The sequence below is a fragment of the Syngnathus scovelli genome, chromosome 13 (genome assembly GCF_024217435.2).
Source record: "Syngnathus scovelli strain Florida chromosome 13, RoL_Ssco_1.2, whole genome shotgun sequence".
In the NCBI taxonomy this organism is placed as follows: Eukaryota; Metazoa; Chordata; class Actinopteri; order Syngnathiformes; family Syngnathidae; genus Syngnathus; species Syngnathus scovelli.
Genome location: NC_090859.1, coordinates 11062577 through 11086593, shown reverse-complemented (window position 1 = coordinate 11086593; position 24017 = coordinate 11062577). Strand labels below are relative to the sequence as shown.

The 24017-nt window shown below is 43.1% G+C and overlaps 4 protein-coding genes, 1 long non-coding RNA gene and 1 other non-coding gene across 8 annotated transcripts in view; 2 read left to right on the top strand and 4 right to left on the bottom strand.

Annotated features, from left to right (window-relative positions):
• LOC125979912 (uncharacterized) overlaps positions 1-3691 on the bottom strand; it is a 182661-nt gene extending 178970 nt beyond the window's left edge. The window contains exons 1-4 of the mRNA XM_068652821.1: positions 3382-3691; positions 3124-3242; positions 2903-2944; positions 2605-2746 (exon numbers count right to left, since the gene is read on the bottom strand). The gene's annotated coding sequence lies outside the window, so the exon portion shown is untranslated. The remainder of the gene's footprint in view (positions 1-2604; positions 2747-2902; positions 2945-3123; positions 3243-3381) is intronic.
• Positions 3692-3817: 126 nt separating this feature from the next.
• Positions 3818-9159, bottom strand: ddx54 (DEAD (Asp-Glu-Ala-Asp) box polypeptide 54). Its single transcript, XM_049738774.1, has 20 exons — positions 8885-9159; positions 8296-8422; positions 8012-8082; positions 7739-7927; positions 7622-7671; positions 7504-7545; positions 7301-7396; positions 7105-7226; positions 6798-6859; positions 6593-6724; positions 6319-6529; positions 6127-6258; positions 5835-6056; positions 5685-5758; positions 5390-5587; positions 4945-5099; positions 4753-4866; positions 4569-4679; positions 4362-4468; positions 3818-4245 (listed from the first exon to the last, which is right to left on the bottom strand). Exons 1-20 carry the CDS (start codon positions 9002-9004, stop codon positions 4007-4009), a joined length of 2574 nt encoding a protein of 857 aa, XP_049594731.1. The 5' UTR covers positions 9005-9159; the 3' UTR covers positions 3818-4006.
• Positions 8678-8749, bottom strand: trnac-gca (transfer RNA cysteine (anticodon GCA)). Its single transcript has one exon. It is a non-coding gene; the product is annotated as a tRNA-Cys (tRNA).
• Positions 9160-12960: 3801 nt separating the features above from the next.
• On the top strand, positions 12961-18653 carry LOC125979915 (uncharacterized). The gene is made up of 3 exons (XM_049738791.2): positions 12961-13105; positions 15983-16123; positions 18030-18653. Exons 1-3 carry the CDS (start codon positions 13042-13044, stop codon positions 18215-18217), a joined length of 393 nt encoding a protein of 130 aa, XP_049594748.1. The 5' UTR covers positions 12961-13041; the 3' UTR covers positions 18218-18653.
• LOC125979917 (uncharacterized) lies at positions 13099-18036 on the bottom strand. The gene is made up of 3 exons (XR_007485496.2): positions 16873-18036; positions 15952-16103; positions 13099-15358 (listed from the first exon to the last, which is right to left on the bottom strand). It is a non-coding gene; the product is annotated as an uncharacterized lncRNA (long non-coding RNA).
• Positions 18654-19184: 531 nt separating the features above from the next.
• On the top strand, positions 19185-23810 carry rab14l (RAB14, member RAS oncogene family, like). 3 transcript variants are annotated; one of them, XM_049738789.1, is made up of 8 exons: positions 19185-19340; positions 20861-20919; positions 20992-21045; positions 21487-21664; positions 21731-21797; positions 21927-22014; positions 22124-22154; positions 22220-23810. In XM_049738789.1, exons 2-8 carry the CDS (start codon positions 20868-20870, stop codon positions 22395-22397), a joined length of 648 nt encoding a protein of 215 aa, XP_049594746.1. In that variant the 5' UTR covers positions 19185-19340; positions 20861-20867; the 3' UTR covers positions 22398-23810. The 3 variants fall into 3 exon arrangements, with proteins under 3 accessions (XP_049594746.1, XP_049594747.1, XP_049594745.1); XM_049738790.2 differs by lacking the exon at positions 19185-19340 and adding an exon at positions 19826-19974; XM_049738788.2 differs by lacking the exon at positions 19185-19340 and adding an exon at positions 20355-20497.
• The last annotated feature ends 207 nt before the right edge of the window (positions 23811-24017 follow it).

Below are 24017 nucleotides of genomic sequence, written 5' to 3'. Positions count from 1 at the left end.
CTACTTCACGGCGGGGGTGATTATTTTGATTTTTCGCTGTTTCTCTGATCCTGGCGAAGACAAATGAAGTGTGTCGCCACAGAGAAAGACAGCGTGCCCGCGGAAGGCGAAACGAGTCTGGGAGGGTAAAAAAAAAATTCCTCAGCGCGGGAAAGAGGAGAAAACAAAAATTGTCTATTTTCATTTTTTGTTTTGCAAAAAAACTTCGCCAATAATACGACTTCAACAACTGGTTTTAAGTAAAATTACAACAGTCTTGCAACATTAGAACTTTTTTTCTCTCTATTAACATTTCGATTTGTTCTTGCATCCTTTTCACTTTTCTCTCGCAAAATCACTTCATTGTAATATTCCAACTTTTTTTCTCATGCCGAATTCAAACAAGTCAGCTCCATTAAGGAGTAGCGGAGCTGATAAGCCACTTTCCACCCACCCCATTGATGACCTCTTTATAAGGACCTTCTGACAGGCGACCTAGTACCCAAAAATAACCCCGTGTGACAGTCAGGGACGTGAGCAGGCTGTAATTCTAATCAAGTGGTTAGATTAGCCATGCTAATTAGCCCTCAAATTCTTTCCTTCTCCCATTGACTACAAAATCCAGAGAATGAACTATTACCATTATTCCCTGCGAGAAAAGTTGGTTCTCAATTGGAGATGAGAGGCATCCTGGAACGGATTGCGTTTGACCTCGGAGGTTCCACAGTTAGCAGATTATGGAAAGATGCTTAGAGTACCAAAATGTTGTGCAAAATAAGGCAAAGTCAAAGAAGGGAGTAGATTGGATTTCAAACGTTGGCTCGCACTGAAGTTTCCATGTAACAACTGAAAACAAATTGACGGATCACAGTGGAAACGCAGCTGCGGGGCTATGGAAAACCATCTTTACATTCAAATTGGCAGGTGGCCTTTTCAGACAGACCCTCTTTTCGCTCCAGACGCTGTCTAGTTGCATCGTTCAAAATTTAACAAGGCCTCAATAATAATGGGATCACATTTAATGCGTTCGTTGGTTCAAACTTTGCCTGCGTAAAGACGATTCTTAACGTTTAATTGATTTTTAACATGTGCAACAGCCCAACAGATGACGAGGAATAAATCACTGCATGTGCTTACTGAAGCATTTCCACCGACAATTCCAAATCTTTGTGGGGCCGTCACGGGCATAGCTCCGCCCCTTTTCCAAAACGCCCGGGCTTCAATTCCATATTGCACATCCGACGCAGGACGTGTCTGACATATTTAAAACCAAGCCTCGACCGTGTTAGTGATGACCTGTCATTTGGTCATTCCAAAGACGGTGACGGAAAGGAAAATTAAAAAAAAAGTTCACATGTGGCTTTGTGGAGGTTCTAATTGATACTTTTCACATAAAAGACATTTGAGGAAAGTGAGACTTGGAAGGCCGGTTGGTGTCATACAAATCTGTCAGTGCAAATTCTCTTTGCATCGCGTGCTTTGTATTCTATTTAGCCTCAGAGGTCCACAGCCAACAAGCCCCAGCAGACCCCGCTCCAATTGGGATGCGTGTGGCCCAGTGTCAACCTTCTCTTGTGACAGAGCTAATTTAAGGCTCTTAAACATCTGCGACTCTCCAAACATCTTCATAAGCTGTCTTATTTTCAAAACAAAGCCGCAGCGTTGCGATAATAACACGACAATAAACCAAGCTAACCAGCTGGTGACCCCGGAACATCAGAGCATCCGTGACAACGACAACATGTCCGGCTCAAGATAAAAAGCAGCCTGTAGCGGGTTTCTACGAGGGAGAGCAAATTCGTCAGCCGGAGATTGGCAAATGTCAGTCATGTTGGGCTGTTGTCATTCCTCAAGTGGCCCGTAGCCTCGTGAGCGATAGCCTGAGAAAGGCCGAGTTATCTTATCTGACGAGGAGAGACAGGTCGCATGAGTGGCGGGAAGGGATGAACGAGACTGAAACTAAAATATGCAAATATAAGGACTACAGAAATCTGGGAATATCGACTGTTGAGCGGCTGGATTTGATTTCTTTATTTTGCTTTTAAACGTCTACCACCCTCGCCACCCCTTTTATGTGGAATTTATTTTTTAATAAAATTCGTCAACAATTTGAAGGGAACAGACTACAATGTATATCTTCTATAGTATTACGTTATATGTAAAACAAATATGCAGCCTGCCTTGCTTTTCTTTTCCACCTTCTCAAGAGCATTGGACAGGCTCTCGGGTGTATCTCGAGTGGATGTTGTGTCCATCCTGGGAACTCTGACTTAAGATAAGGCCACTGACATCTGGAGAGTTGCCGGTGCACCACAGGATGCGACGAGAGGATAATAAAGAGGATAAAGGCTCAGGGATGAGCTGATATCCAAAGTAGGATACTACAATATTAAGCATTTTACTAAACTGTACATTATTCACCTTCCCCGACTATGAGTCATGTCAGAGGAGTCGGTGACAATCACCATGGTGACGCAGCTGTGTTTAGACCCAATAAATAAATACATAGGCTACCCGAACACGGCTCATTTTTCCTCCATTTTTAGCAGAGTGTACATAAAAAATATTCACAAAGAGCACGTCGTTGGGCAACGTCTACAAAAGACAAGATAAAATGCAACTAACCATGTCCAGATGAAATCAGGAACTTTTCTCCTTCACTTTGACTGGCACGGTGCTGATGTTTCCTCTGCATGTGCTCATGTTTTGCACCTTTCCAGCAGTTGAAGGAGACGACACGACTTCTCTTAAAGTGGGTGATGGATTTCTGCAGATGATAAATCACATTAGCACTTGACATGTAAGCAGCAGGGATGAGTGTGGGATAACTTGGCCCCAAACTTATGTTTTTTTAAGTAGCATTTAGTATGACAATAATCAGAAAATACAGTCATGATGATTCAAGATAAAAATGTATACGTACTTTATTGTACGTCATTTCACCCAAGGTATAACCAAAATATATCTGGGGGAAAAAATGGAATACATCTTTTATTATGGTAGCCAACTATCGTTTCAAATTACAGTACTCAGTTGTTAAAAAGAAATTGCTTCACATTAATTCTTAAAACAATTTACTAGTATTTTACAGTATATAGTGTAGTTATTAAATGTTGAATTTGTAATGAAAATGTGTATATTTACCTTAGCCTAAGCTCGGTAGCCAACAGCGACATCAGGTGGCATGATTACAAGACGTTGACAATATCTATTATTCAGCAGCAATGCACTGAATTATCAAAATTTTAAACTGAGGACAACTTCTGGAAGAAGAAAATTCTTATTAACTTGGGGGAATATTTCATGTCAGCATATTATTTACACGTATTTATCGCAGTTAGTTGCTATAAAATTGCTAACACTTCGAGATGTTCAAGACGCTAACGTGGTGACGTAACTTACCTTTGTGGGCTTCTCCGCTTATTTGTCACCCAAGTCCTCTTCTTTAAATAGTGCGCTGCTTTAGTAATTATAGTTTAAAATAACTTTTTAACCAAGTAAATGGTCGTGTGTTGAAGAGTTAATCGTTAGCCGCTCCATTTGCTAACGTTGGTACGTCATAGCCGCCAAGCGCAATCAATGACACCTGCTGTGTTCACCTGTGACGTCATCGCAGTACTATGCTAATGAATCGAGAATATTCGAGCAAAAACAAATACAAAATAAGATATTAATCCATTTCATATAATTTGAAATAAAAAGATTGGGCATTTATGAAATACAATCTTTGAGCAGAATGTTGAATAATTCAAAATTATATTATTGACAGAAATTATCAGTAATAATAATCATGATTATCAAATTATGGAGGGGAAAATAATTAAATAATGACATGACAAAAAGTTGACCCTTTTTATCTCTATTTTTCCAAATGAATTATGTTATATGTACACAGTAGAGCACTCAAAAATGCACCAAATAAGTCGTTCGTAAACATTCCAATTTGGAGAGTTCACCACAATGACGACGTAAATCCAAAACAAACATTTCCACATTAAACGCTGAAATACAACGTCGCTGCTCTTTCTCACATCCTCTTCCTCATCTTGCCCTTCTTTTGGCTGCCCCGACCGAAGCCGGACTTCTTAACGTCTCCCAACCATTTCTTGTTCTTGGCGCGTATGTTCTTCAGGCCTCCACTCTGTAGGAAGTGATGCTTCTGTTGCTTCTTGCGCTCCTTCAGGATCTGCTGGCTGGTTTTGAGCTCCGAGCGCACCCTGCTACCGTTGGCCAGGAACTGGGAGCCTGTAGAACTGCGACCGCGACCTGAGAGACGCAAACAAATTTGGGTTTCATACTGTCGAGCATCTCTGCAGTTTATTGTATGCAACTTTTATATTTGCATTACCCAAAATAATTAGTTATTACAAAAAATGAAGTACCTTTCGGTGGCCTCCTCCCTCCTCCTCCTCCTCCTCCTCCGCCTCCTTCCCCATCCGAGCCCGCGGTTCCGTCATCAATCTTGTACTTCTTCTTCCACTCCTCATAACTGAGAACTTGTTAAGTATTCCAACGAAATGTTGTCATCCAGTCAAATTTGTCTTCGAAACACTTCAAAGTAAACGACCAGCATTTGTCCAAAAGGATACAAGTTTTTCCTGTTCTTCTTCTTGTGGATGGTTTGACCCCCCTCGAGTTTAATCCTGTTCTTCTGGTCATCTTTGCCCGTTTCTGTTACGAAGCGCTTCCTCTTTCGGTCCCTACAAATTGAATCCGGATAAATATTGAGGATGAGACATAACGATATCGGAAATGTAACCACGTTGGCGTCACCATTTCATGATCTTCTTGTGCTGGTTGAGTCGTTCTCCTTCGTCTCCCATGAGGTCGAGGACGGCGGAGGACGCTTGCGTTTCAAAGGTGCTGCCGTCTCCGCCCAAACTTAACCTAAAAGTACAAAGAGATGATGTGAAGCTAACATCTAACAATATTTCATTCATGTCAAAATCTATAATTTGCTCTCACCCTCTCTCCGAGTTGAAGTCTTTGGGTCTGTAAGGAATGTAGTACTCCTCATCTTTGACCGCCGCCACACGTTTCTTTCGCTTTTTCTTTGGGCGCTCGAATCCTCCGTCCTGATGACTTTTCCTCTTCCCACCAACCACCTCGGAGAAAACCTCCTGTAAGGAAAGGAACAGTCAAACTACACACACAAATATCCAGGGAAATACAGTCCATTGTACTCTAATAGAAACTTTTTCCACAGTCTATTAGCGCCCTCTCTTGGTGGAAAGTTGACACTGCAGTCAGTGACACTTGGCACATCTTCCCAGGCCTTGCCACACAAAATAATCGATTTATTTTGAAAGTGGCACTTTTATTTTGATGTTAGCATTTTAAAAAACAGGGAAAAAATTATGCACATTGTAGAAATGATTCTATAGTTTGCTAATGTTTTAATGTGTGTTACCTGTAACGCGTCATCCTCGCCTGAGTCGGCAGCGTCTTCTCCGGCTGGGACACTGACGGGGTTATGAAGGAGCCTCTCCGCAGCCAGACTTTCTCTGTGCTTGCTGAATCTGTCCACCAGCCGTGAGTCTTTGGAGCGCTTGGCTCGCATCACCTCAGTGGCGAGCGTCTTGCTCTTGGAGTTGATTTCAAAGATGGTCTAGAAGAGGAGACGTAATTTGAGGTTCGACACACCAATGCATGAAAGCTTGTCTCAAGTTAGCCGAGAAGTATTTCTATCAAATATGCAAACTCACAGATTTGGATCTGTAGCCCTTGATGGCGTCAACCATGTTAAGACGTTCCAGCTCACTTTTCTCCAATCCGGACCCTAAAACAAAACAAAAACGTCACCAACGTGTCTGCTGAGCGTTGTCGACGAGGGCTCCCATCCTCCCAAAACGGACTCAGCAAAGGATGGACGGCCATGCAGCTCAGGTCCAGGTTCTTCACTCGTCTGATGGACTCCGGCGAGGGGTTGGGCCGAGACTTGAGGTACTGCTTGTAGGCGTTCTCCGAGACGTGGTGCAGGTTCTGCAGGTCCAGGGAGTTCTCGTGCGCCGTGATCAGGCTGACCACTGCGTCGTCCAGGATGCTCTGAGGCACGCGACCGAAAATGCCGTCTAAATCTAAAAATAAAGGACCGTTTGCATTTAGAAAAATAATATTTTGGTTGTTTTCTACAAATGTCGTTCCTACCTGCTGACTGCTCTGGGGTGGCCAATTGTACGGGTCTTCCCAGGAAAAGGTGAAGGTCATAAACAAAAGGCACCTCGTCCGCACACACCATACTGTAGGTCGTTCCGCTGCGCCCCGCTCTGCCCACACGACCTGAGTAGCAAATATATTGAAAAAAAAATAATATTTCCAATCAGAGTGTGGCTTCCTCACCGACTCTGTGCAAGAAGAGCTTTGACTTGGAGGGAAAGTTGTAGTTGATGACGTTGTCCAAGAGCGGGATGTCGATACCGCGAGCGGCCACGTCCGTCACAACGAGCACCATGGCCTTGCGGTGCACAAACTTCCCGATGTTGATCTTCCTGGCCGTCTGATCCAGGGCGCTGTAGATGTAAGCGCAGTCCAGCCCTTCTAACGACAACAACTACACAACCCGCCGCAAACATCAGAATCGTGCTTCCTGACGGGATTGTGACGTGAGGCTGACCTCCTTGATGTACTCCACGTGATGTTTGGTGGCGGCGAAAACCACCGTCTGCTCCTGAGGCTTGACCACGTTCCTCAGGAGGTGGAGCAGCAGCGCCGGCTTGTCATCCACTCGCAAATGAAAGAAGGACAGCTGGGGGATGGAAGACAAAACTGCTTCAATACACGACAATTCAATTGAACTTATTATTATTTATTTTCTTAACCGTGATCTGGTCACTGATCTTGGAGTCCACATCCAAACGAATCAGCACTGGTTCTGTCAACCCTGGGAACAAAAACAGAATTTTCCAAACTCAGCCAACATATCACATTTTCATATAACTATTTTTTTACAGATTATTCTCGATGTACTTGACACATAATTACAACTCTATATACAGTGAAACCTCGACTCACAACTATCTAGCTCAATGCTAACACACAATGTGCAACACCATAGATGTGCAAATAAAATTAGCATTGACATTATATTTGACCGTCAACGTAAGGCCGCATTGGATGCGATCTTACCAGCTCTGGCAAACTCCACCAGAAGTTTGGGCAGCGTGGCAGAGAACAACAACGTCTGTCTGATGTCAGGAAGCCGCCTGATGATCTCCTGGAGCTGCTCGGCAAAGCCCATCTCAAACAACCTGACAGAGCGAACGACATTAGGGCGCACATCCGCTGACAATTTAGCGAAAGGAACATGTAAGTTCTGAATTACCTGTCGGCCTCGTCGAACACCACGTACTCAACGTGATTCAACTTCAGGTTCATTTCCTGGACGACGTGCATGAGACGGCCGGGGGTACCGATGATTCTGAAGGACAGAGAAATCATCAACATTAAAATTATTGTTCCTGAGTCAAGGAACTCAAGGTAAAATCATTTTGCTAAATGCTAAACGGTTGATGTGCTTGTACTCACATATCGGGGTTCTCGTGAAGCGCAGCAAACTGCTCCTCCAAACTAAAGAACATGGAAATCAATTTAAGACGGCTAGCACGAAGATTTGAATTGAAATAAAAATAAAACAACCACACACCTGTCTCCACCAAGGATCAGGGTTGTCTTCAGTTTTGTGAATTTCCCCAACTACAAAGATCAAATTTATTGGAATTTAGTTCCAGGACTCATTTGACCTCACTCCTTGTCATCTTACCTCTTTTGTGAACTTCATGGTCTGCAGGGCCAGCTCTCTGGTGGGGGTCAGGATGAGGGCCCTGGCACCCGTCTGGGCTTGCGGCGCCTTCAGCTTCTCAAACATGGGCACCAGGAAAGCGGCCGTCTTGCCGCTGCCTGTCCGAGCCATGGCCACAACGTCTTTGCCGTCCAGAATGACCGGGATTGTCTAACGAGCAGAGAAAGAGGTTAGGACACAACCCGCTAAGATTCTTCATGCGTATTCGAAGATGCCTAGGTGGGGCAGGCTCACCTTTCTTTGGATTGGGGTCGGCACCTTGTAACCCTTCTTCATGACGCCCTTGTAGACGGGGTAAGACAGGCCTAACAACACACAAAATGGACAAACACTAGTGTGTGAGTTAAAACATTGTTTAAATAAAAATCTGAATTTAGAGTTCCATGTTGTGTGGCTAGTACAATGCTGACCTAGTAATTGTTTTCTCCCACAGAGCAGAAAGAATTGATGCAAGTATTGTTTGTATGTTAGCAATAAGCTCGTGGACAGGAACTAAGGTTTGTGCTGGTGGCTCTCACCCATGGACTGAAATCCTCCAGACTTTTTCTTCTTCTTGTTCTGGGCTCGGACCAGCTCCCTGGTGTCCGGTTCCACATCAGACAGGCAGTCTGAAGGGGCGGGGAAGGGCAACAGCTTGCCCCTGGGCTGTTGAAAGCAGTCATAACTTATTATAAAACAATCTAGTTTTCAAATTGCAGATGTTTAACATAAATAATGTAATTGTGAATGTAGTTGTTGACGTGTCATGTGATTGGCTGGTGACCAGTCCAGATTGCTCCCAGTATTTCCGATCTTATGACGTACTAAACTGTCGTTGCTAAAGGGAATGTATTGTGTAGCATTCTTTTGAAGCTTTGATTTTATTAATTGTTTGAACTTTACCAGTCAAGAAAAACGAGTAGGGGGCATCCGGATTTGAACCGGAGACCTCTTGATCTGCAGTCAAATGCTCTACCACTGAGCTATACCCCCTGACGCCTATGTAGGGTGCACTAGCCAACTCATTACATGAGCTCAAATCGATTGCCATGAAAATACAATGCGTTTAAGATTTACGGAATCATCCGTTTTAAAATTATATGAAAACCTATCGCGTTTAAGACTTACGGAATCATCGTCTTTGACTTGGACATCCACTTCGAAGACTCCGACGTCAGAGTCAGCGTCCAGCTCTTTGCCAGCCTGCGGTTTCTTCTTCTTGGTTAGCTTTTTCTTCTTCTGAGCCATGTCGGTGTTTTAAACTTTTTAAAAGCTACGTGTTGATAGAATTAACTCGTTTCGGGGGTTGACAAGATGACAAACAGGTTGAAAGACGACTCAAGCAGACGTGTGTAAACACGTGTGAGCTTCTTCTTCGTTTTCTTTTTTCTTCTTCTTTTTCTGTTCCATGACTGCCGCGAGTTGGCTGCTGCTCTTGATCGCCGTCTATCGACTTTATTTGGAAGTACAGTTATTAATAACAATTAGAAATGAACAATTATTAATAGATTAAATATTAAACTTTGTGTATTTATTTAATTTAGGCATTTTCTGTCCTCCATACTGTTGGAGCACAGGTCTTAATTTGATGAAACAGGAAATACATCTATGTGATAATTAATTCACTCAGGTTCAAATAATAAAAAATAAATAAAAAATGAAGCGTTTAAGTCATTTATTTCTTTTAAGTGCATGACAAAAAACTCAATTAATCATCAGATTACTCTACATCCAAGAGTTGAAAATTTACAGTAAGTGAAATGCATATTTTGAAATGATGTGAAATGCACTTTAAAGTATAAATTTGTCACTGCCAAGTACTTTTAGCACACAACTTTCATCTTGTTTACAAGCGTCCAGAGTGTTTTTTTTTTCTTCTTTTTAAATCACCCCAATGGAAATGTGTCCTTTGGATGATAACGCTGACACTAATATGGCAGCCAAAACATACTGTTTGAAGTCAGTGAGCTGATGTACAGTAAATAAGTCAACACCATGGCAACAGCCCGCAGCTAATGCCATTCATATTCCCCTTGCAGAGCTCGGCTGCAGTGGCCTGGAGCCAAATCTGCCTCGGGGGCTGAGAGGGATGCAGCCTATGCACACAAAACAAAACAAATACAGAGAGAAGCACCAGTCGTGTTGAGTCTGTTTTCAAAAGTGGATGTTATAAATCATGAGATGTAAAAGGTGATCAGACTATTTTAGTTTTGTGCATCACTTCCACTTGGTGGGATTCTGGCATTTAATGACAAGATGCTGCTTATGAGTCACCGGGCGAGGCTTTGCGTGTCTACAAAAGGATGCAAAAAAAAAAAAAAAAGTAGCGTGTTTTGCTGTCTTTTATAAATCCCCTTACGAGAGCCTTCACCTTCATCCCGACACCTACAAAAAACAAATTGATTCACTGGGAGGCAATGTAGGCCATGCTAAGCTGGATGCTGAGCTTCAGCTGAGTGTGTGTAACCTTTAAAAAAAAAAAAATCTGTGGCGCAAGTTGTGTCAGCAAGAACATGCTAATGCGCAAACACTCACCAGTGGCTAAGTGCGTGAAGGCGAGTCATTAGGGGAACAGATGTCAGAGTACGTCTCAGGTTAAATTTCAGTTACGGATGTTTCCATGCGGAGTGCGTGTGTCAAGCAGATGCTGCTGCCTCTAAGCCGTGGAGATGGAAGGGGGGGGGGCATTTAAATTAAGAGATTTGTGGACTTGATGATTTGTAAGGGCAAACTTTTAAATAGCGGTGGGAGATGGTGGTGGCTTAAATTCTCTTTATCCCTATTGATTTGTTTTTTTATCATTCAGTGGCCCTGTTGCATTATCTGGCTCTATGAGAGCTTAACGAGAAGCTCGAAAATACATCTGAAAAATGTGTCAATAAAATACTTGTTGCTGGTCACGACACACTTGTTGCTAGGCAGAATTGTCAGGGCCCTCACTGTGCTAATTGTGACAACCATGTGGTAGACGGACAGGGAGTAGAGAAAATGGCAGGATTGACCTTTCCAACACCTCAAGCGGGACATTTTTGAATTTCCAGAACACGCCTGGGAGTCCTTTAAGGCCAATAAAGGCAGAACGGCTTATTACGGTAAAGCCGAGACCTGTGTGCTGTGTAAGGAGAATCTGGCTTCTCCCAAAAAAACGCAAAGGCATGTACAAATCCACAATGACTTGAGAGCGGTGCTTCTTTTGCCTTCAGTCATGCAGCTTGTGGCAGCATTAAGGAGCTAATCACGAGAAACGTGATACAAGCAGAAAGCGGTTGTGAAATAGCCCCAAATGTCTCCAACCTGCAGTTTAGTTTTTAATAAGCTGCCTGAATGTAGAATATTGTGGTCAAACACTGCCGGATGACTGCTAATTATGGCCGGCGGGCTGCAACACACTCATGTTTAATATCATGCCCTCTACACTTGGAGTGGGAAGGTTATATGTGATGACAAGGCAGGGGGGGGACGGGGACAAAGTGCAAAATTAACTTTTCATGTATTTCCTCTGCAGCGTGTTGTTGCTGCCGCCGGCTCGCTCCTTCTTCTCTTTGCTGCGTCTTAATTGCAATTCCATCAAGAATTTAAAGCCCCCCCCCCCCCCCCCCTTCCGTCCTGTTTTCTGCTAGTGAACGTTTCCCAAAAATAAAGCCAATTGGTCTATTTTAAAATGAAACTCTGTTTTGGAGCATTCAGGAATAACTTTAAATGTTTTATAAAGGAAAAAAAATATATTAATCACCATTATTTCATAAAACAATAAGAAAAAAATAACGTAATAATGAACTCTTCCCGTGCGTCGAATTTGGAACTAAATTGGAGTTAGTCAATTCTAATTGTCAGTGGCTCAATTAGACCTGATCGGATGTTTGCGCGTGTGTCGTAAATCATCTCATGAGATTGCTGGTGAAGTGTCACCGAGTGTCAACATGCACTATTCCGCCATATGCTTCCCACTGCTGGCACGTCTCGCCGCGTTTCCTCCGTTGGCACGTGCACAGCCCCCCCACCCAAAAAAAAGAGTGACTCACAAGTACCGAGCACAGAGGCGATAAACAACAAGTCCGCTGCGCACGAGAGAGACGCTCAGACCAACAGCTCTGGAACTCACTCACGCCTCCGATTGGCTACCGGGATGAATAATGTCATCACCGCGCAAACATATGGAGGTCAAAGGCGCGTGCATGCGCGCGACCATCACCGGCGGCCGCCCGTGACGTGTGCGCGCCGCTTTTGCTTGTGGTGGGAGCTTAGCACAAAGCCCTGCCTTATCCGCAGGCATTACAGTCTCTTAGAAAGGATTTACGTTTTAATTCTTGATTAGATGGAATTTTCTTCACAGTGTGCAAGCGCGCCGATACGCAAGATAATGGCATGTTTGCCACTCACACACACGCGGGTGCGCGCACACACACGCTTGTGCCATCCTATTTAAAGACGAGACTTTTAACACACATTGGGGGCTATTGTTAGAAGCGATGGATTATCAATCAGGAATTAATCCTGATGGATGTGTGTTTGCTCCACACACTTTTCATCTTCTTAATGAGAGGATTTATTTGTTGTTATGCTATAGCAAATGGAGGGGGGGGGGGGGGCAAAACCTCACTCCCGTTTGAACTATTTAGTTCACTCACATTTTCTCTGAACAGTTATGATCTTCTTTGAAGCGTATATAATAATCCCCAAGTCCTTGCTCTGTATCAAATATAAATCAAAAGAAGAGCTAGTGGGGCACTGCCCCAAATGGCACTGCTAAATTACGGAGGGGGCGGAGCTATGAGCATGCATGAGAATGTGCTTGTGGCACCCCATTGAAAAATTTCTGGTTACGCCCCTGGAAGTCGATTCCGATATTTGACATTTTAAAAAATGGCTAACCGATTACTTGGCTTTGAATGACTTTGTCTTATGGACTCGCCACTAGCCGGCATTCCAGTAGTTGTTTAATCAAGAATTTAATTTTCATTTTGGTTTTAAGAGACACACACTCTTACTTCCCTTTCTTCTATTTAGTTGACTGGCATATTTTCCTCCTCCTCCTCCTCCTCCTCCTCCTCCTCCTCCTCATCTCTTTTGCCTGAGTGGCTGCTGAGCTGACTGACTGCCCGCATGGCTGCCTCCCTCCCTCATCGGACTGGCTGGCTGGCAGTTGGTTCACGCGCCGTGAACGAGCCACTCGGGCTGCTTCCCTCCCCACCCCGAAAGGTGGCACCGCTGCGAGAATTTCTCCCGCTCCAGAAGCAGCAGCAGTATCGGGACCCCGACCCCCACGTCCATCCTGTGCTGCATCCATGACTTTACACACCTGCTTGGTGTACGGGCTTGGATTTATATTGGCGTTCTGCTTGACACAAGGTCAGTCCCAGATCCAATTTCTTCCTTTTTTTTTTTTTAAATGCAATTAAAGTGCTGCACATTCAACTTGCAATTACATAATTGTGATAAAAGTGGAATATTTCTGATCCACTGCAGAACGATTAAGACCACCACAAGCCACATCTCCAATAACTATGACTTGGCTCCACATGTAATTGCTTCAAATCCACGCCAAACTTAAATTTCCCAACAGAGTCGTAACAATTGACGAGAGCTTTGCTGTAACCTTGGGAGGGGGTTGCGACATGGAAATTAAGGGGCTGAGACGACAGAGCGCTTTAGTGTCTCCAGAGTACATGGTCACCTTTGATCTCAAACTCCCTAATGAAGCCCTCGGACGCCTCGTTTACCAATAAGGCAAAGACCATTAATGGCACTAATGAGATGAGGAAACAAAATGAAGCCTACGATGACTATGTAGCCATGCCCTCGTTGACTGCAAGAGGATTTAGATGCATAAACTAAATTATATTTACATGGCAGAATGTAATCCAAAATATTAAATTGTTTTTTTTTTTGTTTAAAGAGTGATACAGGATTAGTTTTTTTTCTTTCTTGTTGGGATTCAAAACAACAAATATCAACAGGGGAGCTTAATACAAAAGCACAATTTCAAATGCGTTAGAAGAGCATTTGTTGATTTCTATCGGGCGTTAACAACATTTAAAAATATGCATTGTGGATTTCTGTTACGTGCACACAAATTAATGATAAATAATTACATTAGATTTGTAAATTTGTTATGTATTAGGGCGTTTGAGGTCAGTGGCCTACAAGCTGTTCAGATTTTTTTTAATATATATTTCTTATCATGAAGCTAACGCTAGTAAGAATTTCTTTTTTTCAATGTAAATATAATTTTAATATTTTTCCCTCATTAGGTATACAATAGCATTACTTTTGTTGTGTCAAACCAGTAGCAGACAGTGAATCCGAATTTAGTACCATTAAATTGAGACGTCTTTATAATGAATCAATGTTTGCTTGGAGAGACCCCGGTGTGCAGTCATAATAAATTGGATTGTACCAACGGGATGCCGAGGCGGGAGGGTCGAATGTCTCTCCGGTAAGTCCTCATTATGTTGACAAATGCTCATAACTGGGCAGCTCCTCAATGTTTCATGAGGCCAGCCGGCGTGCAGCATTGCATGCTAACGAACAGTTAAATCAGCTTCTTTTGCCGCTTGTAAATTGCCATCATTTACATCCCGCAGAACAAACGCCGCAGTTCTTCCCTCTGCTCTAATGGAATACTTGGAACGTCCCCGAGGTGGTACAAATGTGGAAATGGACATAGAACGGACTGGCTCCATCTGAAAATTGAGTTAAAAGACTTGTTGGATCAACTTATTAGGACTGGCTACTCGTGGTCCTTGGGGGTCACTTGTTGCCCACGGGCCTCATATTGGTGACCCCTGGTCCCTGTATCACCAATTTGGGGGGGAAATGACACATCGGCATGCACTTCCGGTCCCCGGCGAAGCTTTACATCGATTCCAGCAGATTTCCAAAAGTGATTTTTGTAAGAGCATTTGCGACGGGATTAGTTTGCTCCTGAAAGCTCCATCCCGGCTTTGGGTTTGGCTATTTAGCGGCGGCCGGGCAAGTGAGAGGCTCGTGTCCTCCGTGGACCGCCGCAGATAAAGAGGGCGGATTGGTTTCAGCTCCAAAGCTGATCTTCCATCTTGTGTGTGTGGGATTTGGCGGGTCAGTCGCAGGTGTGTGCGATGGCTTTGAATTCACAGACAATCCCCGCTTAACCCCCGAGGATGGATTGGGTTCGCTCTTTTTTCTTGAAAGTCCTGGGCAGATCATAAAAAGAACCTGGCTCATTCCTGAAAGAAGTCATTGCTAGAGGTCTCAGTGCGCTCCACTTGCGGCTGTTTGAGCAAATCATTTGAATCATCACTTGAAAAGGAAGAGTCAACCCCCACCCCTCCCTCCCTGGAGTCATTTTCTCTTCCGTCGCCTCCAAACGTATGCAGGCTGCTAAGCTTTGAAATGGTGAAGCGCTACTGAGGCTGAGTCAGTCACTGAGGCCAAAAGCTGGAGAGGAGAAGATCACCAGTGTGTCTTGTTTACGCTTGTCGCTCAAGATGAGGGGGGAAATAGAAAAGCAGCCCCTCAAGATGAATCCTGATGGCATTTTAGATTAACTTCTCGTCAAGTACTGAGCACAATACTGTCATCAGTTCAAGTGGCTTTCTTCGACTGTCTTCCTAAGGCAAAAGCCTTTAAAAAAAAAAATCACATTTAAAGTCAGGCACTAAGCAAAAAAAGTAGGCCGCATCTTTAATTGCTTATCATACTTAGCTTTTTGGATAAATTGCTATGAAGTTAGTCCATAATAGCATTTTTATAAGCTAAATCACATCAAATTAATCCATCATAATTTTTTTCAACAATGAATTATCTTTAAATTAAATAATTAAATTATCATTTAATAAAAATTAAATTAATTGAAATTATCTTTTTAAATTTCTAATTGTCCCAAAGCTTGGCTTTTAATCTTCGACTCAAAAAAATCAACATAATTAATCGATTAGGTAAAATCGTTAGCCACAGTCCTACTATACCAATAAACTGTCTATATACACAAATTGAAACATCATGTAAGATATATTTCATTACTTCGTGCGAATAGACTTAACACTACCAATGACAGATACTGGCCACAAAGGTATTATGTGTTAATCTTCCTTATTATGGTCCGGCCGTATCGTTAAGCTTTCGACCGCAGTAATAAAAGCAGCACTTCTATTACGTTTATTTATGATGATTGTATTTAGCGTTCTTTCCATAGACGCAAAATAGAAGATCATTACCTTGTCAAGATGTCTTTTGTTTCCCCCGCAGTGGCGGGTCTGCAGTGCTATGGCTGCAACATCATCCAGGGTCAGAGGTACGTGGACGTGGGCTGCTCCAACCCAGAGGTGCTCACCTGCACCCACTCGCACAAGGGCTTCAAGCACCGATTCTGCATCAAGACGGAGAGCAGTGAGTAGATCACACCTTTCACGGAAAAGAATGAAAAAAGAATTTCAGAGCAGCTTTCAGGCTTTTTTTTTTTATTACTTTCATCTGATCCCTTCAGGACCTTCATTCGCAATTCTTTATTTGCACCTGCAACCTATACTGGCCCAGACATCTTGAAAATATCAAACCCTGAAGCTGTGCTAGTAATGAATATGAAAGAGTTGGTGTTCCCATGTGGATTAAGCTAGAAGTCAGGTGAAATGTGAACCAGAGGCATTTTTTTAAAGATGAATTGTACCCAATACATCGGGCGGTATGGTGAATTTTATTTTGCAACCCCAGGAATTGTTCAAAAATGTTTCATTATGCGTTCTTTACAATGAAAAAAAAATCCATAAAAATTGGAAAATCAGATTTCAGGGGAGGCAGTGCCCCATTGCCCCCCTTATTTAGCTCCGCCAATGGGCTTGACAATTTTTTTGACCAGTTGATTTAAAAACAAGACAAAGATAATTGCATTTAACACAAGACCAAGATAATTGCATTTAACATTAAAACTACCATATTAAAAATAAATAGTCTTTTTCTGCAACCAAGATAGTGTGGCAAAGTTAGATATTTATTTAGGGAATATGTATAGGCCAGCAGATGATTAAATGCTGATGAATGCACTGTGGCGTGCCAGAGGACATTGGCTTAATCATTTCTAATCGTACTTCAATGCAAATGTTCTCGGGGCCGCCGTTGTGAATATTCACTTAGCTGCTTACGTAACGCCACCGCCGCCGCCGTTTTAGTCGCCTTGCTGAGTCCGTGAGAAGCCGTCTGTTCGTGGTACCACGTGAAGTCAAATGGAGGATGCGCTGGACGTCCTCAACAGGGCGACCGTGATGGTCAGCTGCGCGTGCACACACATCCAGATGTTCCCTCGCTTGACATCCGGAAGCCCAAAGGGCTGATGAGGCACCTTTTTTGCGTCTCCTCTAAGAGAGTGCAAGCTAAGACCAAGACTGACAACATCACAAGGCTTGACAAACTCTCTGTCAAAATAGTCAATCAATCTGACCTCCGCCAAGGCAAGCAATCCCCCACGTTGTCCCTATTCACAAATTAGCCAGATTTTTTGTGCTCTATTTAAAATGGTCTAAAAAAAAAAATCATAATTTAAATTCATGTCATGGAAATAAGAGCTAAGTTTAGCCTGGGTTGCTAGTGGACTCTACGGAGAGTCTTCACCACATGTACATACTGAAATCAAGTGCATTGTTTCAAAAACTAATCCATCATTTATTTATTTGAAAGGCTAATATTGAAAAAAAAACTACAGTTAAAACTCCTAATTTATGCAACTTTAATAATTGTATACTTTGTTATTTATATTTAATGATGATGATAACTTTTGGACAGTTTCTCCATATATATTTAAAGAAACTGATGATAGGAAGCTGCACACACAAAAACAAACAAACCTGAGGTGATGAAACCATAACCTCTTGAGAAGAGGTCAGAAAGCAAATAAAGAAAAAGGGGAAAAAAAATGCATTTTGACATTTCGGCTATGTGACGCTTACAATGGGACTGGACTCTCAATTATAAAGATTTCAAGTCCCTTGTGCTGAGCTCCTTGTGTCCGGTGGACGTCAGGTTAGATTTGGGAATTTTCCAAATCCTAATTATGACATAGATTTTGACTTAATAAATGACTTACCCCAAATACACAGTGTATCATCTGTCTACGATCATAATAAATTACATAATGTATAATTAGATAATCTGACCACAGATCAATAACACATTATTAGCTGTACTAGCTGTTTTCAACTCATGTGTAAAATGTGCTTTTCCAGTCTAATTACAGACTTGCACTATTTTCTGCTTAGTACTTCTATTTTCCTCGGCGACTGACTTGTCTTCTCCATCCATGCAGCGGCACTGGGCATCGTCCTGACCAGCGGCTGTGCCACGTCCAGACATTGCCAACAACAGGAGCTGCCGGGCGTGCGCATCCACTGTTGCGACTCGGACCTGTGCAACAGCGCCCCCTCGCGCAACCGACTACACTACGCATGCGTACTAGCAGGCCTGCTGCTGATAATGATTTTGAGGTTGCAATGAAGTTCAAGTTGATTTGCTGTGATGGAAAGTTCCAGCTTGTTTTTTTTTTTGGGTAGGATTTCCAGTTTCATGACAGCTTCTCTCAACATTCATATCAAAACATTTTGCCATGAAAGTTACTCAAGCTTTCATTAATACAATGGAAGCACACTCATTTTATAAAGGCTAACACTTATCCTATGACATCATGTGTGCTTCATTGCTAAGAAACTTCATATTTTTATTAAGATAAAATGTATCATGTGTTTTTCTTTCAAGAAAACGTTTTGTCGATTATAATATAAATATATATTTTTTTAGTTTTGTTTTTTTGTTCTTTCGGCTAAGGTTGTGAGAGCATACTTACTGCATGCGGTTTACATGATTGTAAGAGTCAATGCATGTCAAGTGGTCCATTATTGTATGAATAAAATGATTCATATTTTTCACAAAAAAATGATTCAAGTGTATCTTATGTTGCATGGATGGATGGATGATCATCAGAAAGACAGACAGCAGATTTTCTCAAATGATCAGACCTAATAAATACATACTGTATAATCAGTCCAGACAGCAAACCTGGTCTTTAAGGGCCGCTGTCCTGCAGGTTTTAGATTTTTCCATCCTCCAAAACACCTGATTCAAATAATCATGGATTTCTTCTGAGCTGTCAGATGAGCTGATTATTTAAATCGGGTGTGTTTGAGGATGAAAACATCTCAAACATAAAGGATAGTGGCCTTTAGGGAGTGGACTTGGACATCCCTGGTGTACTTAAATAATTGCTGAAGTTTCTGTGCATGAACACACCTTGCACAAACTAGTTAGTTAAATCAACAGATGATCGAGAGGTAACTCGGTAGACCGATCGGCCCGATCTGCAGACCGATCAATAGATAAAGAGATAGATAGAGGGATAGACATATAGAGTACCTGTCCAGGTGAGGTCTGATGTTGACGTAGCATAAAGTGTCACCCGGTCCAGTGATGCTCTTTGTCCCTCCAGTCCATTGTACACAGCGGAGGAAACCCTGTGCCGACGCGAGCCGCCATCTTGGATAGGCAGATCATACTTGAGTCAAGATAACTCCCAAAACAACCCCTCCAAATCGTTCCATTTTCCCGTCTCGAGGCGTCAATTCTGGTGAGTACAGACCAAGGGGGATGTCGTTTTACGTTTGCCCTGAACAAAGGCGGAGAACACCCGGTTGGCGCAAAGAAAACATTGTGACGATTGCGGGCCGGAATGGAGATGCTAACAAAGCTAGCACAAGGGGGAGCTGGTGCAAGCTTGATGACTTCATACTAACGCTCTAATAAGACGATTGATTATCTATTAGTTTGATTACTTAGCTATTACCACCCCCAGTGTGCATGTTGTCACTGTCACTACTTTTACCTCATCCTATAATCCAACCCTTACGTGCTAAAGTTAGCAACCTAGCATGCTAAAGAAGTGCAGTCAGGTGTGGGAGGGATTTAAAAACATAAATCTGCCAAAGACATTTCGTCGATGTCATGAAATTATCTTCCTTTCGGGTTTATACGCGCATCGGCAAACGAGCTGCAACGTCGGCGATGCTTTGTCACAATTCCGCCTTGGTGATGTCACATAGAAGCTATCGTGCTAACGCCAACTTGGCTGTCAAGACTGCTAAACGAAACATGATTTGTGGGGCCGTGGATGGAGGAAAAGGCACTAAAACAAGTCCGCGGAATTACTGGACGTCTCGGCTTTTACTGAACCATCGATTCCGGTTGGTTCGAAATACTTAAAGGTAATTGCGGTCCTAAGTCCAAAGTGTGTAATGTTTACGTAAACATAAAACTCCCATCGGATTTAATCCTGCAAACACAGATGCTGTGTATTTGTCACGATTCCTAAATGCGTATGTAAAAGGTTGTCCTCGTTTTACGACGCAATTCCGTTGACTAGCGGTGACGTTTTCGTACGTACGATGGAACACGGAGGATTTCAGAAGTTTCTTTCATTGTTTTTGTTTGTACTTACTCCCATTTAAATTAAAATCAGAAGCTGTAAGTGGTGACAGGTGCCTATTCACGAGTTTGAATGTGATTGGTTCATTTTGAACACAGCCACATCCCCCTCAATAAGAGGGTGTCAACACTTTTGCAATCACATTATAGTTCCTAACTGCATCTACTGAGATCATTGCAAACCCATGACTCTGTGCGCCGTGGAATTCTGCTGACTCCAAATGAGTCACTACGGACTTTCGGGATGTATGCGGGTCGCAATTTCCGTCAGTCGTGCTCGTCTTCCTCTTGCCACAATGAGAGGTAGCTGTTGAGATGAGGAAAGCCACTGATGGTGTGTCTAAGAAGAAGTGCTGAGCCAGGTCATTTGGTCACATGCTAACGTGCCCTTTTTCTCTCAAACGACACCAGTGGGTTTCGCAAGCAAATTTCATTTTCTTTCCCGTCTAATAGCCGGAGCGGCAAACGCACTCACACAAAGGCTCGAGATGTCACATGAGGGTCATGTGATGGCAAGCAGCTGAGGAATTGTTCTGGGGTTTTGTCCTCCTTAAAATGAATTTAGCGGAGCCTATCAAAGCTGAACACAATGCATGATTACTTTGTCATAACTGATTTGGCCAAATATATTCCAACTCCCTCCTTGTGTTCCCTTTTTTTTTTCAGAGCCAAAATGGCCACCGCACCGTACAACTACTCCTACATTTTCAAATACATCATTATTGGTGAGTATGGCGACGAGCGTTTGCTAGCCGGTATATTTGCAATTTGATAACATCATTTCTCACTCTGTTCAGGGGACATGGGGGTCGGAAAGTCATGTTTGCTTCACCAGTTCACAGAAAAGAAATGTAAGTACTTGTCGACACTTTTTCATCAGCGGCGTTTGAGCGTTTTTTTTTTCTTTTTAAATGAATCCTTCAAGAGGGCGGAAGCGCACGCTCAGCACCGAGAGCCTCTTCTGTGTCTCAGCTACCGCCTCCCGTAGCCATTCAGTCGGCGCCGTGTTCAATGGGCACCATTTAGACGCCGGATGCCGCGCTCGAGTGAAAAGCGGCGAAAAGGCAATTTGAGGCTTTCGCTTGCTTTGCTTCAATACGTCACGCACCAGCTGCTGACTGGTTTAACGATGACGTGGTTACACGTGGCGTAGAGATGAATAATTAATTGCATTCAAATCGAAATTGCAAAATACGTGTTGACATATAATTGTTTCTATGAATCATGAAAGAGGTTAGCATGGTGTCGTAGTGGCACCAGAAAAAAAAAAACTCGTCTCTCCCTCCACGCAGTCATGGCAGACTGCCCCCATACGATCGGCGTGGAGTTCGGCACGAGGATAATCGAGGTGAGCGGCCAGAAAATCAAGCTGCAGATCTGGGACACGGCCGGACAAGAGCGCTTCCGAGCCGTGACCCGCTCGTACTACCGCGGCGCGGCGGGAGCGCTGATGGTCTACGACATCACCAGGTACGCCTGTCATTAAAAGCATGCGATTGCGCAATGCCGCCTGTTCTAACTCTGGTTTCCACACAGGAGAAGCACGTACAACCACCTCAGCAGTTGGTTGACTGACGCCAGAAACCTCACCAATCCCAATACGGTACATTCAGATATTTCTTTTTATCATAACTAGCACAAACCACAAACAATCGGAAGACGCTCTGACTGATCTTGCGTTAACAATTTAGTTTCCGACATGCAAAGTTCACAATTACACATCCATCTACAGGTGATCATCCTCATAGGAAACAAAGCAGACCTGGAGGCCCAGAGAGACGTCACGTACGAGGAAGCAAAACAGTTTGCCGAGGAGAACGGTGAGTTGGAATGGCACGAGAAAAAGAAGGCAAAGAAAATCACTTCAAGGGGGAAAGATGATTTTTGTATGATTGACAGAATGAATTCAATTTTTTTTTCTTCATATAGGTCTGCTCTTCCTGGAAGCCAGTGCAAAAACGTAAGTATGCAACCTCAACTCGCCTGACACCTGCCCACCCCATTTCTGACGCCAGTTCCTCTCAGGGGCGAAAACGTGGAGGACGCCTTCCTGGAGGCGGCCAAGAAAATCTACCAGAACATCCAAGACGGCAGCCTGGACCTGAACGCCGCTGAGTCGGGCGTCCAGCATAAGCCGTCAGCCCCCCAGGGCGGACGGCTAACCAGCGAACCACAGCCCCAGAGGGAAGGCTGCGGATGCTAATGACCAAGCAACCCCCCCCCCTCAACCCCCACCCCTCCTCTCCCAGCAAAGCCCACCATGCCCGAGTGAAGGGACACAGCGACTCCCTTCCTCCTCCTCCTCCTCCTGTCTCACCCCCAAGATGTTTTTTTTTTTTTTTTTTTGGCTTCTATCATCTCGCCACATTCATTTCATTACTGTCATCACTTTTTTTTTTGTTAATGTTTGCTTTAATTGTTCCAAATGACAACTTCTCTAAGAATTACACCTTAAACTCCGCCCCCCCCCCTTCCTGTTCAGCTGGGCAAGATTTGGCGGTTCGGGACAATGAAGGCACGGATGCCATTTTAGGCATCTCTTCAAAAGAACGAATGGAATATTGCTTTTCCATTTTTGAGATAGCACTTGTTCTCATTTGAGTCACAAGTGAGCTGAGCCTATCCCGGCGTACACCCCGGACTGGTCGCCGGTCAATCACGGCACATAGACGTCAATTCACATAGTCTTCAATGAAGCTAAAGCGTTTTGGGAATGAAAGGGGAAGCCGGACTACCTGAAGAAAGCCTACACAAGCACGGGAAAGATCACGCACGCTCCGCACATGATGGCCGGAGCACAGATTGAAACTCAGAACAATGAGGCAGATCCATGACCATGTAGATAAATGTCAATTAAAATAAACCTTAAAAGTCTAATGGTTCCATCCTCATATCACATTTTGTTTTGTTGCCTTACTAGTCTTAATCTTTCCCCAAATTTGGCTTTTAGTGTCAAAAGCAGAATGGCCTTGTCTGGTCCTCTAAATGGCCCACTTGTATAATACACGCAGCAGCATGCCCCGCCTACACCCCCATAATCAGCCCCCCCCCCCCTTTTTTGTTTTTGTTTTGTGTACTATAGTGACTTCTGATTGGACGGCTGTGTATATAAATCTATCGCTTAACTGTGTGGTGATGGCCCTGACTAGGTGGGATTGGGACATTGTACAGTTTGTGTTTGTAGCGGGCTGCCTGTACGTCAACGCCCGGGAAGAGGGAAGTTCTGTAACATAGTTTCTATTAATAATAATAATAAATGTATGTAAAGCAGAAACATCCACTTAATCCCACCTTCCATCTGCACACTACTGAACTTTGCCAGATTTATCATGTGCAAATTTTTTTTATTTATTTTGAGTCCTGTTTTGGTGTCTTTTTTCATTTGAAGGGCAATAGCTCTTCATTTCCCCATTTCCACTTTCTGCTTTTGTCTGTCCCATGACTAAAGTAAAAACATAAACAACGTACATATGTATAAATTTTTAAAAGGAGCCGTGCTAACATTTAAAAAGCGTTCTTTTTGCGTGTATATGATTTAAAAAAATGTTGACATTTGATTTTAATGATAAAAAGACTTCTAGACAGAGAGAAAAAAATAAATTATACATAACCTGTGCTTGTCTCGTCTGGTGTTTTCAGTTGCTTGTCACAACGTACTCAACACTGAAATACATTCGCACTTACACACAATTTACAAAATACACAAACATGCACACTCGCACAAAATATTTAACATACAATAGAGCAATCTGCCTGAATGCGTCTTACAAGTTGCTATGTCTCACTTTTTTTTTGGGGGGGGGGTGTAAAATTTTAATCTATT